Below are 22,833 nucleotides of genomic sequence, written 5' to 3'. Positions count from 1 at the left end.
AAGAGAGTGCATTTCTGCATCAGTTAACAGAAATTGAATTGAGAAGATCAATATATACAGCAAAAAATATAAGTACATTTAAAACAAAAATCCTCAATTTTGTCTTTCCCATGGAAATGTTGTGCACATCACTAGTCAGTGTACATTGTGCATCCTTTGTCAGTCATTGTTTCCAACATACGCATTCAAGTCATGCTGGGACAGAAGTGAACGTTACTAATCTGAGTCTTTTCAGTTTTTGGGTTTGTTTGACAATCTTAAATATAAGATTTATAGGACTTACTGTCGTGTTCGCCTTAATACAAAAAACGGTGAATAGACACAAAATATTACAGAATGGTTGAATGATTTGCAGTCTTTTCTGGACACATTTAACTTCTCCTCTAGTAGATTACAAAGTATCACTCAATTATTCTGTTCGTCACTGAGTGTCAGTAAATACAAGACAGGTTTACGTAGATTTCATTTTACTTTTCGCTGTAGTTATATGTAGAATTATTTACAGTTGCATTTTTGACCAATTTAAATATTTAAAATAACAACGTTAATTTAAAATTTAAAAAAAACCTGTGTTTTCCATTAGAATATATGTATTTTTGTTTAAAAACACCAATAATTAATTTGCATTGACACATGACCTCCTACATTTAAAAAAAATATGTAAATTATATCCATGCAGTATTAAATGCTATTTTAAGAGATTCTGTACTTTTTGTACCCAAATCCATTGTCATTTAGTTTTGCACTTATATAATGGAAAACATAAGACAGTTAACTCAGTAGAGATGCTAAAGCAAACTACAGAGAAATTTAACCTTTAGAAGAAATAATGATAGTGTGTATTTGTTACTGTTCATATGCATAGATAATTTTTGACTTTGCATAAATGCTATTCATAGTATGCATGATGCTTGAATTCTGATTTTCTGTCTTCGTTAGTATAAAGTGAATTTTCAGGTTTGTTTTGAATAGTGCAAAAACTTGCGAGGATTGTGAAGTCCTAGGCTGGAAATACAGCATCTGTTTTTGTTTGGATTTTTCATTGCCATTTACATTCATGTTTGTAGAGTTACAGATCTCTTAACATACCTCGTAGATATATTTAAAAATATGGTCATTGCTTGGATGTAGAAGGAATTTCCCTCTGCCACACTTTTTGAAATTTTATTTTATTCTGTATTGATTTGGAAAATGTAATTTCTAGTATCACTGGTTTAAGAGTAAGTTTCTAGTGTTTGAGTTACATTGTGTTTTTATTACAGTAGCACTTCAGTTTTGAGCGGTTGATTTTGTCAGCTACTTTGTGCATATCCATATGCAAAACGAATGCATGAGTTTAATCTTTATGCATTTTGTTCCTTTAGGGGAATGTTAAATTGTGTCTCTTTAAATAGTTACGCTTTGACATATTGCAATCAATGGTTGTTGAGTGACAAAGTGAGATTTTTAGCAACAGATATTATCAAAAGCAACATTTTGCAGTATTTTTCAACTAAAGCAAATAGGTTTCAGCATGTGAAAAAAAAACAACCCTGTTATGTTGTTTTTTAATAAATTATTGAGTCTTTTTTATATAAATAGTCTATAAAACTACTTGGAACTCAGAGACAAGTCATTATTCTTTTTCATTCAAATCATGGGGAATTTTCTTTTTTGGTTCTATTTTTAAAGATCTCATGGAAGAATCTTTGGAGGCATCTAAAACTTTTTCTTGACTTTTGAGCTTTGGTTCATTTAGTTTATTTGCTTTGCCAGGAGCAGTTTTAATTGCCAGATCTGTGAAATTTGAGCCAAAATTTACAGGAAGTTTGACTGCAAACAAGGATCTGTTTGCAAAAATATCATGAAACCACTTAGTGTTTTCACACAATCTTGTCTTTTACTGATATGCTCTCTTGACTACTTTTATGAAGTTTTCTTTTCTACTCATGACTTTGGTGGCTAGAATTTGTCAAAGTAATTTCATTGAATTATTCTACCCAACCAATGCAATTTCAGCCTTCCATTTTGTATTCAAGACTTTAGAATAAAGAAAACTGCAAAATATTTTCCATTCTTCAACTTTTATTTGTCTAAAACTGAGGATTTGGTCTTGGTCTATTTGGTCTGACATGACCAGTCTTAAAATTAAACCTTTCAGTTCCATGGAAACTCTTGAGACTCGCAGAATACGTGCTGTATGGCGTACGGGGATTGTATGTGCTTACCACCAAATACGGACTTACCTCTCTTGAGGAGTAGTGTATACATAATGTGTCATATCATCTGACTTAAGTTCTTATTTACAAAACAAGGTTGGAGATAGACACTTGCAGGTTAATTTTAGCAAAGACGAAGCTTGAGTGGTTGAATATCAAATTGGAAATAGCTACAGAAAACCAAGATACACCAGAAGTTTTTACCTTGTCCCACTTTAGTTTCGTTTCCCTGTCATTCAGTTCCTAAGTTCCCTTTTCTGTGTCTGCTATTGTATCACAGATAGGATTCTTTTCTTTTTTTATTTCCAAATTCTTCTAGTTAGTTAGAAATTAACTTAAATATGTAGGAATAAATATTCATAACTTATCTGGGCATTCTTTTTTTTTTCCAGGTTTTTAGTGAAGATAGAAATGTAGCATTATAGGATTTTCCCAGGAAAAAATAAAAATCAGTACAGAAATTAGACAGTGCACATTTATTTCTTCCTGCATTGGTTTCCTGTGTAGAAAGTTTAATTTCCCTTGATGACTGGACCATGACACACGAGTAGCTAGGGAGATTGCTTTCCATTCTTAGCTTTCTTTGTTTTCCTTCTGTTGTACTCAGTAACCAGAACATCTTTATTAGATGGATTGAGTGTCTGAGCAGAGGTGTCTTCAGTTTCTTGAAGTCTTTCATATATATCACAAAAAATTGAATAATGTTATTGTCTTTGACATTTAATGATAACATATCATGAAGTGAAAACTTTTTTACCAGGTGAGTGAGAACAAGGTGGTGCATCACTTTCCCATATGTACTTTGTATTGCACTGTTATGTCAAAAATCTAAGTCTTTAGTTGTTGAAATCATATGAACCTGCAAATATAATAAATGTCACCTTTTGACAAAATTCCTTTGAATAAGGATTCTGTATGGGAAATTTGAGTCAACATGTGACCATAGATTTAAAATTGGTAATAGTCATACTTCGATACTCTCACTTTCTGATCAATTTGAAAACGTATTCAGAAACTCCAGTTACCTTTCACTTTATTTGACCCAGTTCTAATCAGTCAACTTGTTTGTTAAGTTCTGTTGCGTGTTTCACTGGAAAAAAAAACCCAACATATCCTGTGTTTCATTGAAAATTACTATTAATAACTTATTTGTTAATCGTTGCATAATCTAGCTTGCATGTCTCACTAATTTTTACTCATATTCAATTTTGTTTCTTAAAAAACACCTTTTTTCCCCTCTTAAAATTTTTGGGATTAGGTATAAATATTTGTGTACAGTTTGAAGGAGATTAACTGTCAACAGAATTATGGAGTGCATGAACTTGAGTTGTTGCAAGGAAGAAAAGAATAGAATAACCCTTTTGATGAAGTGAAGGGACAAGTTTGATCGAAATTTCAAAAATTCCATTGCAATGCCTTTTTTTTAAAATGACAAATCAACAAATAAGCTTTATTACATAACTTTAAGGATGTTGAAAATATGTTCATGTAAATAATTGGTCGCAGAGCCACCTGTGTTTCTGGAAGGTTGAAGCTGAGGGAAAGAGAAAGCTCATGGGAATTTTATTCTTTTCATTTGAAATGAGTATTTTTTATTAAAAGTCCTTAGCTTACAAACACAGAGGAAAACCAGTATGGTTTCATCCAATAATGTCAAGTTGTACAATAGATAATTAAAGCTATCTCATTATTTTCTTTGAGAGCACTTCTCCAAAGGAATTTCTTATGGAAAGCCTTTCTAAATACTAGAGAAATTCCAAATGTTTAAAGTTGCATAAAAAAATTGTTTAGTCTGTGTAATTGACAGCCTTGGGATTTGCAGTCTGTAGTTTCTGCAAAACATACTTGTCAAATCTGTGTGTAGTTTTTATTTTAAAATTCCAGTTCTGCTAGTGTACTCTGTCATCCTCCTCTATCATAACATTCAGGTATTGAAACGATTCACTTTTCTCATGCAGCATTGAACTAAGTTTTAGATCATGGTAGTGGGCTTATGCTTCTGAAGACAGCTTTATCTTCTTATAGATGGCAATAATGCAAGCTATTCTGCACCAAGTTATTCCAATCTCCTTAAATTAACAATAGGAGAAGGTTGAAATAACTTGATAGTGAAATGAGGCAGTTCTGTCAATAAGTTTATTTGTAGTTTCAGAGCATGGAGTTAATACACTTTTGTAACAAATAAAATTGCTTTCCTGTAAATAGAGTAAGGCATTACAATTTGACAACAAACTAACTAAACCCACTATCAAATATAGCTTTTCAGAATTCTTGGCTTTTGAGGGTATTAACAATAAATTTTAGCAACCTGAACAAAATTAAGATTAGTATACAATCAGAAAAGGTTTTGGTTCATGGACATATTTACTGAGGTGTTTTATAAATGTGAGAAAGAACATGAGAGACGTGATCCTTTAACAGGTTGATTTCTTTAAGACATCTTGTTAAAAATTAAAAAAAACCTCCACTATTTTTATGAATATTGAAATTTTAACTCACTTTGTAGACTTTTTTTTTTGCCACATTACCAATAATGAGGTCTTTATTGTTGTAGTGAGTTCCGTAATGATACAGAAACTCATCCTGAAGCCTCTGTTAAGAGTGTGTGTTTCATTACTCATGAAGAGCTATGTGCAACGATACTACCAGATACCTTCATTTGATTTCTGTTGAGGACAGTTTTCTAACACTGTTTAACTGGTTTAGTAAAAGAATTGTTGATTTAAAAGAATGAATAAATAAGTAAGACCAATCCTGCTTGCCTGCTAGAGTGCATGTTTAAATTTTTGAGTTTACTTAAAATCACTGCAAGGACTATAAAGATGTCTTTTCTGTTACTAATATTATTTATAAATATAGCAGAACTACTTTACAACATATTTAGATAACATTTTATTTTCTTCTTCCTTTTTCTAACTATAGAATCAACTTCATACCTTCAATGATGTCTGTAATAACGAGTCATTAGTTTCAGACACAGAAACGTAAGTAGGAATATTACATACTTCAACTGCTCTGTATGATTGCAGTTCTGTATTGTTGTAGATTTAAAACATTGGGAATCTGATCATCTGAGCTGTTTGTGAGAAATATTTTTATCGGGGTGTAATAAATGTTTTTAAATGGTTATTTCTGAAGTATTTCTAAATGTTTGTGGATTTTTTTACTGTTTTTTTGAAGGAGATAAGGTGACCTTTAGGAAAATGTAGATTATGAAATAATAAATTCCTGTAACAGCTATGAAGTATAAATATGAACTAGCTAACTCACATCCAAGTAATATTTTTGCTGTCATTTCATTGCTTCTAATACTGTAGTTAACTAAGACTTGTTTTTCTGTCACTGGCACCCATTCTTGTTACTAGTTTTCCAAATTTTGTGAGAAAGTGCTTTTAGAACAGGTTTTTGTTGCTTGTTTTTTCTTTTTTTTTTTTTTTTTCCAAAATCCCTTTCAGGTGAGTGTAACAATTTTAAACACGACTCCTATAAATCTTTGTGAAGTGTAATGCGTGGGATTGTATTCCATTAAGGAAATGTATTATGTTTGGACAGCTTTAAACTTAACATTAGAACTGTTTGTGATTTAGACAAAAATTTGTATTTAGGTGGCTGAAATAAGCATTCTTTTGAATTCCTAGACAAATTCTCTAAAACATAGGATTTTACTTAAAATATGTACTTTTCTCATATCTTAGGGATTGTATCCACATGTTTATCTTGTGTGCATCTAGTGAAACAACTTCCAGTATCTTTTCCATGTTAGCAGTGTGTATGGCAGCAGCAGTTGGCTTCCTTTTTTTATGTAGTTAGTTGGTTTTCTTTAACACTTGCTTATTTAGCTCTAGCAGCAGTCCTATTGCAGTTTTTGATTGCAATGTTGTAAAGTTCATGGGAATAGCAACTTAAATGCTTTGTGGAATTTGTGTTAATAAGTTGGTACTCTAAAAAGAATGAGAATCTATGATATTTTTGCTTCCAGAAAAATGTGGAAATACCTTGAGAATACAAACCGAAGACTGCTTGCAGTCTTTTTGTTCAAGTCATTCATCATTAAATGAATAGGTGGACATGAGTCTGTTTATTGGAACATGACATCCGTTTATTTAGAAGTGAATTTTGATACATAGTATCAGGAAAAAAAAATAAATAGAATTACCTTCAAGTGTGATGTAAATATCTCACTATAATCTGGTGAAACCTGAACACAATTTCACTAAGCAAATGTACATTTCTCAATATTTGCAGTATTCTAATAAATTATTTGTGCCCTAGCAGGTGTGGTTTTTTTCCAAAGCCTTTCGTTCGATATCAGTAGAAGCAAATACTGCAGGAATAAAACTAGATTTTAGGTTATGCAGTAGAAAGATTTTAAGTGAGGTGGCTTGGTTGACTGGGGTGTTTTCAGTCTTATACTGCCAGTTCATGGTGTATTGTTACTCTGGGATGGGCAAACATGTTTTATCCATTCTTTCTCCTCCTTGCTTCATGCTATGAATCTGAAACTGAGGTGTTTCTTGGTTTATTTTGTGAAATACATTGTGAGTGAATTGTTTAACAAGTAGTAACAAATTGAGGAGCACAAAAAAGAGGATGTTAAATTTCCCTGAAGAAGAGCAGATGTACTGTGGAAAAAGATCAGTTATCTTAAAGCTAAAGGAAATTGTCAAGTTCTCCTCTGGGATATTACTTTCTTGGCAAGGGCATCTGTAAGCATGTCATTTGAAAGGAATGCATTGTTAACAGAAAACCTTTTTTTCCCATGTTTGTAGTATGTGATTTTCTTTCTAATCTGAATTCCAGTCATTCTGATATTTTACCTGACAAATTGGGTACAAATCAATACCAAGTGTTGCTACTTGTATTCACATTTTGGAATCACGTATCCTATTATTTTGCAGGCCAAATAATCACAAAAGTTTGACACAGAAGGATGGGGAAAAATGTCTTTCTTCTGCAGTTCTTTCAGTACAAAGCTAGAGATCTCACTAGACTTAATTCATGAGAAATTTTTGGATCAGAAAGCGCTTGTGGAATTGACAGCAAAAGGAAAGCACTTCAATCCTATTTTTTTTCCTTGGTCAGAGGAGAAGTCTTATTTATTTTGTACCTTTGTAGCCTCTGCAGATTTATCAAAGAAAGATATTTTCCATTATTTGTGGTCTTCCCACTTGTGTCTTTTGACTTTTTCAGATGCATTTGGAACTGTCAACCTTTGCAGTTTCTGCTTCTATGTCTTTATAAGGTGGGTTTGCGGGAGGTATTTTTTTTTTCCTTTTAAGAGCTACAAGGTAGTTCTAGCTCTTCCTCCTGTATGGAAGTATCAGATTTTTTTTTTGCAAATATTTTGCAACAGTAGCTTCCCGCCTTTATCTGCATGGATTGCAGATTTTTCTGTAAGACAAGCTGAAGTATTTTTTGCCTAGGGAGAATGTTGGATTTCACAGCTTTCACTGGGAAGCATCAGAAAACTAAGGGAAATCTGTTCTCTAGCTGTAGATATTTGCATGTCTTTTTACATTCAGTATACTTGACTTGTCTTCTGCAGGGTTGAGGGTTCGTGCTGATTGATACTGTCCAGCTGCGTGCTGTGTCTTGCTGACTCAACTTTATCCATCAGAATGATACCTGTAATTTTGGTGTTCCTGGTTTTTAAGATAGAATCTAATTTTTGGTATCAAAATAATAAAATAATACCAATATCTAAGGCACTATCTAAGGTATTGAGGAATATGGGTTTTGAGGAATGTGAAATTTACCAGAGGTAAAGCAATGAGATTGAATAAAGGAGTCTTCTTGGTTTTGAATAGTGATATCTAAAACTATTTGACTGAGGTCACTTTCTGAAAACTGGTCATTTTCTTAATGGAGAGAATGATTTTTTTCCTATATGGACTGTAAGAGGAGAAAGTATTCTTCTTTTCCTTAATGAGGAACTGTTGGTTTGTGAAAACAGCAATATCAGCACTTGGCAGGCCAGGAATTTGAGTTTTGGAGTTCAGGCTGAAGCTGAGATGACTTCCCTCCTCATTTTAGAACCTGACTGACCTCACTAAAAATTCACATCACCTGTCAACATAGGGATCTAAATTGTTTCTTCTTTCTCTTCTCTCTTAAGCAGATATTAAGCTGCAAGTTTTGTGTTGGTTTTTTCCTTCACTACTGTTTTGTTAGTTTGTTGAGTACATTCTTGTATTTTGCCTTGGCTCACCAAATGAGTTTATAGCAACTTGATTTTAAAAGCCACTTCCCCCTCTCTCTATTTCCACATTCATATGGATCTTCCCAGGTTTTCTCCAAAAACAGAATACTGTAGTTACTCACTCAGCTCTCTAGTATTTCTTTCTAGTGGCACACATTGTAGTTCAACTGTGTTATACTTCTGGTGCTTGTCAAATAGGGAGATGTATGCTGATTAAAATAATAAAAAAAAAACAACAAAAGAACTTGAATGTTTGTTGGGAAAGTGGCTACTATGTGCTGTTCACATTTCTGACCCTAAAAAGTTAAGATCAACTCTTCCTGTTTGTGATTATTTTCATAGGCTGTATTTCAGTGATTTAGTCAAGAAATGCTAGTGTTTGTTCTTTGCAAGCTACTTGTTTTTGTTTTTTGTTTTTTTTTTTTTTTTTTTTTTTTGAGTTTTTGAATTACGTTTTTTTCAGAAACATTGCTGGATTTTATCCGGTACTGAGCTGATGTGTTTCTGTAGCTGCATGGTGGATTGTAATGGGAATAGACTGGTTGGGTAAATAAGATTTTGTTTTGGGGGGTTACTTCGGTGTGGGATTGGTTTCTGAATCTGGATGTTCCTGTGGTTATCAAGTATCCCACCTCAGCCTTAGCTTAAAATCTTTCTAGGATTTTAACACAGTCTTCCTTTAGGGAGGCATTCTTTAAGAGCTACCAGGAAACGTATACACAATAGTTACCTTCTGGATTTATTCACAGCAGTGAATGAAATACCTTTTGTAAATGCAGTTCAGAAACATCAGGTTTTATCAGAAACAGACACTTCTGCTCTTTTTTCCAGTCTTGTGGAATATAGATAAATCAATGTTAAAACTGGTTGAGTTTAATTTCTTGGAACTAGAACATCTGTTTTCAAAAGACATTAATTGATTGTGAATTCTATTAAAAGTTTAGGGAGAAATTAATGAAGCCTAGAGGTTGTCTAGCCCAATATTTTGTGTAGATTTCCAGCCAGAGAGAGATTTAGAGACAATTAAACTAGCATGTCTGCTCCCCTCACTTCATTTTCTCCTTTTGCCTTTACTAAATCTACCACAGAGAGCTGATACGTGTTATTTCAAAGGTGAATGTTCTCAAATCTTAAGTGTCGAGGGCTTAAATATGTTGTTTGTAGAACAGTTCTTTGTACAGCTGCTTTCATATTAGAGGGAAGAGCATACCTCTATGGATTATCTGACATATAGTGGTATCACATACTAGTAATCATATAATAATTTGCAAATCATTCTGTGAAAGAGTACTTCTTTCTTTTGAAGAATACAGACTATATATACAGGAATGTTAATATAGCTGTAAATCAAAATGAAATCTGTGAAAATACTGAAGATTATACTTATTAGGTTTGTTGTAAAAAGTTGTTCAAGATTGCTCTGCTTTTTTGTTTGTGTGAGGTTCTGAAATTGCTTGTGAGTTAAGGTGTTCAGTCTGTTTTCAAGTGTGAAGAAACATTCAAGGAAAACCGCTAGGCAAAAAAATCTTATCTTTGAGAATACATGTATTAAAAAAGGGCATTCCTTCAGAGGAGTAATCCATTATTTCTCAGAAGAAAACTTACAGACTAGAGATGAAGAGTTGTTATACTTCTTTAATAAGATGGCGTAGGAGCCAACTCAGGAAAGAGTTCTCTTTCTTTTCTTTGAGGTAGCCAGAATACAGCATGTAACTCTGAGTACAGCATCTAATGGCTATTGTGTCATACTGAGCACTGTGTCTTGTGTCCTTCCGGATTAGCAATAACAGTGAATCTGGCAGTGTTTACCTGGGGTTTGTTGTCACTGATACAGATCCAGCAATCCAGATCCCAGAAGAAACTAAGTGGTGCTGGAAGAAAATTACTTCAGTTGACTTATAACTCTGGTGTTAACTCTGAAGTGTTTTTCAGACATGTTATGTTTCTTCAAATTTCATAGTCAGAAATGTCTCCGTTCAGATCTCCTGCACCCAGTGGGTGTATGTTCAGTCGTGTCACCAGGTCTGTCTACCTTTTATATGAGAAGAATGAAAACTAATACTTTTTGGCTGTGTCATGTAGCAGGATCCTTTCAACCACAGTAGGACAAAAACAGTACAAAGCAGTAAGAGTTAAGTAGGAAGCAAACTGACTGTAAAGGAGGGAGTGACATTCACTGTTCAAGAATGTGGGGCTGGGAAACTGTAATGTAAGACAGATGGTGATTTTTGATTTTGAATTCCATCGCTGCTCCTTATGAGTGTGTATACACTGTAGGTTTATTACTTCCCAGAGTACTTACATTGTAGTCCTTATGTTGGTTGGCTCTTCATCAGTAACAAATTCATTTATTTTGCTACCATGCAGTTTGCATATGAAACAAGAGTAAAGACCATTTTTCTCGCATAAGAAATTAAACTGATTGCTCACATTTCACAAGTAAATCTGTGAGAACTCTGTTTTCTATTATTCTGGTCTTGAGGCTAATGCCAAGACTAGTGATCTAACGGCATGAAAAGTCACAGGGCTACAAGCTCTTGAGCTATATGGACAGTGCCACTGTACTCACTTCTGCTTGTCAGAATGGAGGCAGATGGATAAGAGTGTTGTTCAGAGCCATTTTGGTCTTCAAGGGATACTGGTAGATATATTCAATCGAACAACAGCTTCAGCTGTAAAATCTGTAAGATCCCACATGAGAACGTTTCTTCATATTTTGTTACAAACCGATTTCTGAATGCATATGTAAAATGCATACTCTGAAGTGTGGCTTGGGATTGGTGTCTGAAGTTTTATGAGTAGTGGTTAATTTTATTTTTTTATTTATTTAATGAGGCTGTTGGAAGTTAAATAAAAACAAAATAGATCCAGCGTACCTTTTTTAAGCTCTTTTCTGAGCAGATACTCTACCTCTACCTTGGTTTATTAGCAAGTCACAAATGATAGCGTTGTTAAATTGTCAGATCTTGCAAACCAGTTAGTTCATAACTGTCTGGGGGACCTTACTTTTTTCAAATCATATTTCGAAGAACTTTAGAATGGAATGAGGCAGTGTAGGAATTCATCTGTAGCAATCAGACAGTTCAGAACAACCGTGGAATTGGCATTATGCTGCAAAAAGGTGAATTTGATTTTCAATTGCCTGCAAGGAAATCCTTTTTTACCTAAGACAATCTTTGTAATCCACAATAATAGTGGTTGTATTTGCAGCACAGGTAATAGTGGTAAAAGATAATTATTCCTGTACTCCTCTGAGAAACCCATTCTCTCCCCTTCTCTCTTGTTTGTGTGACAGAGCACTTTTATTTCAGCATCATTTAAACTAGGGACTATACTTTAAGTACTGAAATGTGTTCTAATTGCCAAAATCTGGAATAACAAACGCTTCAATGTACAATGCATAAAAAGGAGCTTATACACTAGTTTCCAGGCTGGGCAGTTAGTTTTGGAATTTTTATTTATAACTTGTATTTTGGAAAATTCAGATTCCTTGTCTTGTTCTGTTTGAATATTTCATTATGGATTGTCAATGACTGTCCATTGCTGTGGATGGAACAAGATGAAGATTTTAAAATATCTGTGTGCTGTCTGTATCTGTAAGTTTGGCAATGTATATACATAGGTTTTTGAAACTGTATGAATTGCTGTTTACTCTGGAAAATCTAAAAAATGTTTAAGGGCTTTTCTTATAAAAATCATTTACATCACTCCTAGCTTTAGTTACATTTGCAAACTCAGTAGTTGTTTTGGAATTTTATTATAAACTCAGATGAAATAGCAGCTTTTTTAAATCAAAAACTTCCTATAAAGTCTCTGAAAGTAGTCTTCCAGTGGTCTTTGAACTCTAAGCAGTAAAAAAATTGGTATAATTGTTGTTTACATGTTTGCTGTCAATCTAGAGGGATAAATGGGAAATGTTGATGTTTGGCATTGGTCTTCCTACTGAAGTAAAACTACAGAGAACAGTGAATGAATGTACTGTGTTCAGAAACATTTTTTTATGCTTACCGTAATTATAAATGTTAATTTAAATGAAATTGTGTGCTAGGGAAGAATACTGGATATTTATTGTAGAAAGTTAGTTTTTACATATATTTCCTCCCCTCCTTTTTTTTTTTTTTTTTCTTTCTTTCTTTTTTTTTCCTCCCCTTCCATCTCTAGGTCAATTGCAAAAGAGCTTGCAGACTGGCTTATCAACAGCAATGTAGTTGAACACATTTTTGGACCAAACATACACATTGAGGTTTGTATAAAATTATGTCTGTCATTTTTAGTGTGGATATCAAGGCCTAACTTGTTCTAGTATATCTTTCCTCAATATGTTTTCACTTTGCAGATCATCAAACAGTGCCAAGTGATTCTGAATTTCCTTGCAGCCGAAGGGAGACTTAGTACTCAACATATAGACTGTATTTGGGCTGCAGCACAGGTATATGTTTTTATTTATTTAATTATGATTTTATTTAATAATTGCAGAAGCAATACAAAAATCGGAAAATGGCAAGGTAATTTTATTTTACATGCATAAAGTTGAGTTCCTTGGATTTTTCTTTGTTTATTGGAATGTTTGGCTTATCACATTTTGATTTAGAAAACTTCCACAACTAATTTTTTTCATTAGTTGCTCAGATTTTACTAAGCTGTTTCTATGTTTATTGAAGTCATAGTGTTTTCACCAAGAATAGGGACAAAGATTATAAGACTATATAATATAAGATTATATTATTACTGTTGTGGTAAGTTGCCTTGCTCCTTCTTCATATAACTTGCACTTCACTACGTAACTTGCACTTCACTACTTGGTGAGATACAGATGATGAAAATTGCAACAGTGCAGTTCACAGGTGTACTTCAGTGCTGGTGCTGAAGTCTACAGAATGCAGTAAGATTTTACTTTTTGCTTGGTAGACTGGAAACTCTGATAAGCTTTTTTTTCCTTCAGAAAAATACATTATTTTACTAATTTGCATTTATTATTATGATGTTTCTTTTAAATTACGGATGGCTTCTTTTTCCTTAGGACATTTGAATACAGTTATCAGACATTCTGTTAACCTGCTGTATGAACTTTTTCCATGGTTTCATTCTACCTTTATAATGTTTTAAGGTAAAAAAAAAAAAAAAAAAAAGAGGTCCACACAAAAGAAAGAAACTTTAAGTTTTCACTGTTGGTTTTCCAGAAAAAAAATGCACACAAAATGAAGGACAGAACAGATACATGGAACTTTGGAACTTACTTTTACACGAGTTACAGTTTTTTTCTTTTTCCTCTGTTCAGCAGTATATTAGTGTCTATTTAGTTTCAAATACTGCTGTAAACATTCTGTAAACTTTATAGTCCATTATCATTATGAAATTCAGCCGAAATGTCATTGTGCTTGTTATAATATTCACTGTAACAGGCTTCAACATTTTTCTGTGTCAGGTTAATTATTTCAATTTTATGATGTTGGTTCACAATGTCAGAGGAGGATGTTGGTGATATGGCAGTAGAGGCTTAACCTTCTTGACAGTTTTCTGTTACCTTTTATTGTCATGTGGCAGATGGCAGCAGAGGGGTAATCTGACAATATCACATCTGATGTGGAAGTGTGTATGATGCAAGGTTGTGTCACTGAATTCCTCCAGGCATAAAAAATGGCCCCCATTGACATTCATTGACACTCACTGAAGGTTTAATAGAGACCAAACAGTGCATGTAGACACCATGAGGCATGGGGTGGTGAGTGTCTGCAGCAGTGACAACATGAAAGACAATCCATGTTCTAGATAGCTGTGCAGATTATTACAAGTGTGACATGCAGGCTTTTGTTCATTTGTGGTGAAAGTGCACAGCTAATTGTGATTATGTTGAAGAATAGTGTTTTGCAGCTGGGAATTTGCTCTATCAAATAGTGCTGTTCTCTTTTTATCTGTTGTTGTTTCTGTGGAAATAAATAGGAGGCATTACTTTCAGAGCACTTGCGGGTACTTAATCAACTTTGCTATTCTCACACATATGCTAGTTCATACTACTGTTGGCACTCTACGTTTTTCTCTTACGTTGTTTTTAAAATATAATTGTCCATATTATGATATTTATTTTAAAGATCGGATGCCCATTTTAATGTGTTGATATTTTCAAAATGTGTTTCATATCTGAATTAAGTTACGCCTGGATTGCTTTATGTAAAAGGTTTAAACCTCTAACATTTGAAAGGGTGACAGCTATGGACTAAAAGAATCATGGAAGAAGCTCTTAGAGTTGGAAGGGACCTTTAAAGGTCATATAGTCCAAAACCTTGAACTGTTTGCTTTTTGTTCTTTTAACTAATGTTTTGGCATAAAGATTCTCTGAATTAAAGCAGATTATCTAAGAACGTTCCTGATATTCATTATGTTTAAATGCAACCTTGTGTAGGTCCCACGTGATTTCATTCTAGTTTCAGTAAATACATGTACCCCATGAACTCCTTACATAGATATTGTATACTACAGGAAGGAAAAGTAAAATGAATAAATGAGGAGAAAAACACCCTTTTGTAGTGTTTGTGATAACCAACATTAGCAGTGTTTGTTTGATTTTTTTTCCAAGAATATCTTTGGACATTATTTTAGAGTTACCTACATCCTTCTGAACATAATGAAACTCTTTGACTTTGAGCAGCGTTTAACCTAAGAAGTATTTATGTGTACTGTCACCATATATCCTTAAATATGTAGTTAGCTGTTGTATTTTTTGGCATTACCACGAAGTCCTAAACACGACAGTTCTCTCTGACTTATATTACTTAACACTTGCTTGTCAGTTAATCCTTTTTACTGAATAGTAAATAATACTAATAGTAAATACTATTCTCCTCAAGATTTAACATATTAACTAATATTTCAGGTGTTTTCTTTAAATTAACCTGCAAGCATAACTTGTTCTTTTGCCCAAAGCTCCTACTGGATCTAAAACTGAAGAAGATATGTGGTGATATTACATCTGATATCACTTAACTTAGCCTGCCATGGAATGTAAAAATTCAGTCAAAATTGCAAGTCTGATGTTTAGAGCTGTTGGCCTAACGTTTATTAAGAATTTGTGCAAAGGTTTCAGTTTTATCCATATTTTTTTTTGCAGTAAAACTTGTTATATTCTCTGTTTGTACATTGTAGCTAAAGCATTGCAGTCGTTACATACACGATTTGTTCCCTTCTTTGATCAAAAACTTGGACCCTGTCCCACTTAGGCATCTCCTTAACCTAGTCTCGACTCTTCATCCAAGCGCTCACACTGAACAGGTAAAGATGAACAAAATTACTGCAACAAGAAATTATGTTAGTATTTTAATTAGCAGTTATGTGTTTATCATTCAAAAAGAAAGCATGAAAGTAATATTCACTAATGCATAAAAGAAGAATGTACATGAGTAAAACTGTCATGTTTCTGTATGCTTTTCTTGCTTCACAACTGCAGTTTTTTTCAGAGGCTTTTAAAGTCTGCGTAATCATAGTTTTATATGTTATAAAAATATTAAATATATTAAGTAGGTATAATAGTCTATACTATACATGAAGTTAAAACATGTTCCATACTATATTTCTTCTTATTCTCCATTTGTTTATTTTGATGCATTTATTTTGTAGCATTGGCATACTGAAAGATTAACAATATATCTTTGCATACAAAACCTGCTGCTTCTTCATGGCACTGTTACCTGATTTTCTTTGTAGACATTGTATTTGGCATCAATGCTTATAAAAGCACTGTGGAACAATGCACTAGCAGCTAAAGCTCAGCTGTCAAAACAAAGCTCTTTTGCATCTTTACTCAGTACTAATCTACCAATAGGAAACAAAAAAGGTATGTATTTATCCCATTCAATCTGGTAGTTAAAGTTTTAATTTATGTATCCCCCATTTTTTACTTGAAGTATTAAAATAAATAAATAAATGAAAGGTCCTGCTGGCATATTTTTCAAGCAGAAAATAAAATAAAATAAAGAATAATGATGAAGGCATTCGTCATCAAGTTGTGGTTTAACCCAGCAGGCAGTTAAGTACCATGGAGCTGTTGCTCACTCCTCCAGCCTGGGACAGGGGAAAGAGAAAGGAAGAAATAGAATTAGTAGAATTAATTAGTTGAGATAAAAACTTTTCCTCATCTAAAAGGAAGAGAGAAATAATAGTACATACATACATATGTACGTATGTATGTGTGTATTTATTTATTTATATTTACGAAGCAAGCAATCCATAATTGCTCACCGCTGGCTGATGCCCAGCCAGTTTCCGAGCAGAGGCTGCCTTCCCCACTCAGTTTCCCTCAGTTTGATTGTTTTTTCCAATCAGTGTCAGTATTGTGTGCGATATCCCTTTGACCCTTTAGATCAGCTGACCCGGTTTGGTCAGCTTGGTCCTCCCCAGTATCCTTTCTGGCAAGATAATTCAAGAAGCTGAAATGTCCTTGGCTCTCTAAGTACAGTACTGTTCAGCAACAACTGAAACATTTGTGTGTTATTAACAGTATTTATCTCCCAGACCAAAACATATAATCATACCAGACACTATGAACAAACTCCGCTCTATATATCACGTCACGTAGTATTTATTTTTCTTTCGTTTGTATTTTAATTCAAAGAATAGTTCAGCTTACCGGTTAACTACTTCTGTTCTGGTGAACAGCTGTAATTTTATAGCTACATCAAATATTACGAAAGTTTATCTGTTTTTTACCTTGTTGCTGATATTACTTGCTATTTCTGTGTTTTTTTCTCTATTTGAGTATGTATTTTCCTGCAGTCATTACTAAAGGTGCTTCTAAAGCATTATACTGTAGTTCAACTAACTTTTCTTACTTCTGATTTTTATGAATGATGGACAGCTATAGACTGGCAAAAAGAATTTTAGTTATTGATTTTCCGTTCTGTTTTTCTCTTCAGAGGAGGATCTCAGAAGAGCAGCCCCTTCGCCTTGTAAGTATAGATTTAGCAGAACACCATGTTTTGTATATTTCATGCTATGTTTCTTATAGAGCTATTTGGGTAGAAGAAAAGCTGGTACAAGTTTGAAAATGTATTCTATGAAAATTAAATCCAAATTATATTTAGTGTAGAATCTAACCAAGTGGTGTAGCTGTTTTACATACTGGCACAAGAAATTATCTGAATACAAATTTTGTTATAAAATGCATAGTGTTCTGAAAAGAATTTTTAGTGCTGAGGCATTCAGGATGTTTGGGTTGTCTTCCTTGTTCAAATGTTTGTGGCTAGAATGTTTTTCATTCCAACATATGAAGCAGATTTATGAATATATACATTCCAATTAATACATAGTGCAGATTAACTAGGAAACATGATTTTGAACTAGGGTCACCAGCAGCTAGCCCTCAAAGTAGCGACAACAGTGACACCCATCAGAGTGGAGGTAGTGATATTGAAATGGAGGAGCAGCTTATTAACAGAACAAAACATGTACAGCAGCGACTTTCAGATACAGAGGTAAGCATGTTAAAGTTTAGTCTGTGAATTTTGTTTTTGAATTGCCTGTTACAAGCTATGGAAATATCTTTTTTTTTTCTGTACTTTTTTTCAGAAATTGAACAGTTTTGAGTTCTTTGAGTGAAAAAATGTTCTGATGTGGCTTTGTGTGCATAAGTGGGGAACCTTTAGTTGTAATCCAAATCTTCTTGGTCAGATGCTGTAATGTGCTGACCAGGGAGGTGGTGGGGTCACTGTCCCTGGAGGTGTTCCAGAAACATTTAGATGTCGTATTGAGGACATTGTTTAGTGGGAAATATGGGTGGTAGGTGGACAGTTGGACTGGATGATCTTGAAGGTCTTTTCCAAACTTGGTGATTCTGTGATTCTGTGCAATGGCCACAGCCTATTATGAATTCCATCATGCAGAAATTAAGTTCTTAAATCTGGATTTTTCACAAAGCATTTTGTTATTGGCAATGGAACTGAAAAAAAACCAAAAAACAGCAACAACAAAAAACTGAAAAAAATGAAAGAAAACTTTAGGTCTGACGCATGTAAAGGAAGAATAATACTTGGATGATGATTGTCAATTTTGTATTTTCAATCGTGTTTTGTTTTCCCACCAATCTGGAAAAATAAAATAAAATCAGGAATCCATGCAAGGAAGCTCTGATGAGACAGCAAACAGCGGTGAGGATGGCAGTAGTGGCCCTGGTAGTAGCAGTGGCCACAGTGATGGATCCAGTAATGAGGCCAACTCCAGTCATGCAAGTCAGTCTGCTGAAAGCCCTGGCAGCGAAGTGCAGTCTGAAGACATTGCAGATATTGAAGCTCTCAAAGAGGAGGAGGATGAAGAAGAAGAGGATAGGAATCATAATCCCCAGAAAAACAGTAGGAGCACAGATATACGAAGCAGGAAACTGGAATCACAAACAGACATTTGTCTGGGAGATTCACAGGGGGCATCGGAGAGGAGCAGTACAAATAACGGGACAGGAAAGGACCATGTTTTTAATGCTGACTCTGTAACTCCTGTGGATAATCGAATTAGAATACTGGATGCCTGTTCCCATGCTGAGGATGCAGACCATGACATGACAGGGGAAATGAGCACTGCTCGCATTTCGCAAGGGTCTCAAGATTCTTGTATAACACATACAGGAGACTTCCTTGGAGAAACTATTGGAAATGAATTATTTAACTGTCGACAGTTCATTGGTCCCCAGCATCACCACCATCATCACCATCACCATCATCATCATGACGGGTAGGTAGCTTGACATTTCTCCTGATTTCTCCACTAAAAGAAATAAAGATGTTGGCAAAATATTCAAATCAGAAATTTGAATGGTTGTTTTGCTATACTCCAGGATAATTTTGTTTGCCAGGAGTGGTACTTATCACAGATAGTTATATAGTAGTCTGTTTTGTTAATGTGACTAGTTTTTTATCAAGTCTTTGTATTAAATAAGTAGAGTAATATTGAATATCATGTTGAAGTTGTTCTGTAGAATGCTGTTATTTAACTAAAATTAAAGAAGCCAACAGAGTCATGATGATGGAGAGACCTTTAATTTGTTCCTCAAATTTAGTTGTTTCTCAAATTTATATGAAAGTCTGTTATTCAGATGATTCAGCCTGATGTTGGCTGTAGAGAGATAACAGTTCACTTAAATTACTTCAGTTGTGTATTGCAGTACATGTATAAGCTATGTATTGTATAAGTTGATCACATAGTAATGCTTCAGTTTTCTTCCAGAAGATGATTTAACTCTCATGTGGTTAGTCTGCTGTGAAGAACTTACTTGATATTGTCAGTTCTAATGTTCCTCTTATACAGGCATATGGTTGATGATATGCTCAGTGCAGATGATGTCAGTTGCAGTAGTTCTCAAGTCAGTGCAAAATCAGAGAAAAATATGGCTGACTTTGATGGGGAAGAATCTGGCTGTGAAGAAGAGCTTGTACAGATTAATTCACACGCAGAGCTAACATCTCATCTTCAGCAGCATCTTCCCAACCTGGCCTCTATCTATCATGAACATCTTAGTCAAGGTAAGAGTAATAAAAAAAAGAAACAAAACTTCCAGCTCAGTTTTGTATAATTTCAAATTAGTCTCCAATAAATTTAATATTTAAATTGTTTTAAACATACATGTGTGTTACTGTGTATAAAAAAGTAGTTTTCCAAAGAAAACAGTTTCTTCTTAAATTCATTTTTGTATCGTGTTAGATACAACTGTGTTTAGCTTTTCTTTTTTTTCTTTTTTTCCTTTTTTAAATATCTGCTGGAGCTTTTCATACAAGTTTAAACAAGGGCACTAAGAGGCATGACAGGTTTTATTACAGGAAAGTGCTACTGAAAAGACATTTTTTCCCCTGAAACCTGACTTTTCTTCTGGTGGGTGAATCTTTCCATGATTTTATACATTTATCATCTTAAGTGAATTAACCATGATGGACTCTGAAAGGATAACTTCTGCAAAATGAGTTAAAATACAACTTGCCATCTAGAGGAGCTTTCATGAAAGGGCATTTTATGCTATTTTAGCTTTCACTGGCAAACCTTTTACTGTTCTTCATGGTGTAGTTTCAGATGCCATTTAAGCAGCTTTGCAAGAACTGTGTTATCTTTACATATGCTTTTGTGGCAGCTTTTTTTATTGTTTTATCCACCTCTTAAACATAATGGAGAAGGATATGGTTAGTGAAGGGTTTGAAATCTTCTGCTGTTTTTCACTGGTTCGGCAGAACCAAGTCTGCTTTCTTCCAGCAGTCAGGAAGAGCTGTACTGTTTGTGTATTTTCCTGAAACATGGTTGAGTGTTTCTTCTGTAGGCATAGTATTTCTTGTTATCTGAAACTGAACTAAAATTTTAGACCCTGAAAATTAAGAAAGATACCTGTTTTGGAGTGACATAGTGAGATATGCTGCCAAAACTTCCTAGTTAAAACATGTTCTAAACTGGCAATTTTTTTCCATACATATTGTGCGTTTTACTGAAGATTCAAATTATTATTTGAGCATGAAGTCTTCAGTGCAGGTTATTTCTGACACACAGTTTTTCACATATAATTAACGTTCTACGCACAATCTAAAATTCCAACTTGATTTGCTGTTGAACGGAAATAATATCAAGTAGCAGATAAGTGAATGATGTCAGCTGTGACCACATGCAAGAAAGAAACATCTATCACTGTTTATGAAAATATGACCAGTTTCTAAAATAATAAGCTGTAATACTCTGTCGTATAAAATTTGTTTGTTTTTCTGTTTTTAGTTAGATATAGGATATATCAGTGTGAAAGCAATTTGTTGAAATGTGCTGCTTTTTTTTTTTTGCTTTCCAACAATAGTAGTTTAAAAGATGCCTTCTGTTAGTGCACAGGCTACAGAAAAGCTTAAGAAATGTATGAACTAAATCTAATTAAATTAATTGAATCTAATTAAATGAAAAAGGAGATGCACCTGTATCTGCTAAGTAGTGTTTTTGTTGTACATGCACTATTTTGTTGCATGTAAAAATTATCTTAACTGCCCTGCTGACTTCTTGCGCTGTCATGATGTTTTGTCTTCTAAGAAATCATATGACAAAAAAGGCTGTGATTGTTATGTTGCTGTATGGATTTGAAAATAGCCAAATGTACAAATAAAGCATGTTGTTCATGCACCGAGGGAATAATGTTTAGATAGTTCCTTCTAGTTGTTCAGTAATGGTCTTTATATTTTGTTCAGGACCAGCAGTTCATAAACATCAATATAATAGCAGTGCAGTGACGGACATTAATTTGGATAATGTTTGTAAGAAAGGAAATACCCTTTTGTGGGATCTGGTCCAGGATGAAGATGCAGTAAGTTGAATACCAGAAAAGAGTACTTTTTTAAAGAAAATAGATATATGTTATTCAGTGACCTTTCTTTCTACTTGCTGTAGATTCATCTTTCGGAAGGGTTAATAAATGAAGCAGAGAAGCTGCTCTGTTCTTTAGTATGCTGGTTCACTGACAGACAGATTCGAATGAGATTTATTGAAGGCTGCTTAGAAAATTTAGCAAACAACAGGTAACTGAAATTATTTTTTTTACATTTATATATTTTTTTTCAACATATGTGGGAAATCCAAGTTGAATATATCAGTTACTTAATTTTGCAGGAAGGCAAGTTGAAACAGAAGTGGAAATATAAATGTATTTTTTCTAAAGTGCTACAAATAAGTCTAATGTCCCATTTTCCTATTCTGTCAGCATCCTGAATTTCTCAATTCTTGCATTTGTCTATTCTCCCTTCTAGCAGAGGTCACTGCCTTTCTACCAATTGGTAAAATCAAGTCCACATCTTAAGCAGTTGAGTACAAAGTCAGATGCCTTAGTGTAAGCATTTGGAACTGAATATTTAAATTTTTGCATTTAAGTGACTGGTGAGCAGACAAGATTTTATACACCAAGTCTGTTATGGGATTTAATTTCTGTGAAGAAGCAGCTAGAGGATGAAGATGTACCTTGGCCTTAATTCTTTTAATACCAGCCAGAATTGTAAGATTGTACGGATAGACTGGCAAAAGGGTAATTCTGTTGATTCTGTTAGTTAGCTGCTGGATAAGCACCTGCAGCGTTTCTTGTTACCTTTTCTCTAAGAACTGTGTTTGTGAGATAATATACAAGTATACGGAGATACTAATAGCCTTGTGAAGATATGAATTACAGGCATGAAAGTTGACATCTACATACTGTTTATGCACTTCCTGAGTTTTTGCAGACAGCAGTCCTAAAGTACACACCATTGTTAATCTGCTTCGACCTTTTAAGGGAGATTGATTTCTACTCCTTCATCTGTTTGTAGAAAAGTATTCATTTTGCTGAAATTTTCAAACATATATATTATGAAACTCAAAAATAAGAATTTACCTTCTGAAATTCAGATACAGAATAAGTGTTTTATGTCAATACTTCTCTGACAGCTCTTTGTGTAAGGTATGATACATAAACAATTT

The 22,833-nt window shown here is 33.9% G+C and overlaps 1 protein-coding gene across 1 annotated transcript in view; it reads left to right on the top strand.

Moving 5' to 3' along the window:
• Nucleotides 1-22,833, top strand: part of USP34 (ubiquitin specific peptidase 34) — an 89,219-nt gene that overhangs the window by 39,032 nt on the left and 27,354 nt on the right. The window contains exons 8-18 of the mRNA XM_042822001.1: nt 5,121-5,182; nt 12,559-12,640; nt 12,734-12,826; nt 15,538-15,663; nt 16,096-16,225; nt 17,304-17,336; nt 17,731-17,861; nt 18,494-19,110; nt 19,684-19,898; nt 21,579-21,694; nt 21,778-21,905. Of these exons, the coding sequence (XP_042677935.1) occupies nt 5,121-5,182; nt 12,559-12,640; nt 12,734-12,826; nt 15,538-15,663; nt 16,096-16,225; nt 17,304-17,336; nt 17,731-17,861; nt 18,494-19,110; nt 19,684-19,898; nt 21,579-21,694; nt 21,778-21,905 (1,733 nt within the window). The remainder of the gene's footprint in view (nt 1-5,120; nt 5,183-12,558; nt 12,641-12,733; nt 12,827-15,537; nt 15,664-16,095; nt 16,226-17,303; nt 17,337-17,730; nt 17,862-18,493; nt 19,111-19,683; nt 19,899-21,578; nt 21,695-21,777; nt 21,906-22,833) is intronic.

The sequence above is a fragment of the Centrocercus urophasianus genome, unplaced genomic scaffold, assembly GCF_019232065.1.
Source record: "Centrocercus urophasianus isolate 14NV4802_14NV808 unplaced genomic scaffold, USGS_Curo_1.0 seq_10, whole genome shotgun sequence".
NCBI lineage: Eukaryota > Metazoa > Chordata > Aves > Galliformes > Phasianidae > Centrocercus > Centrocercus urophasianus.
This window is presented reverse-complemented; position numbering and strand designations above follow the sequence as displayed.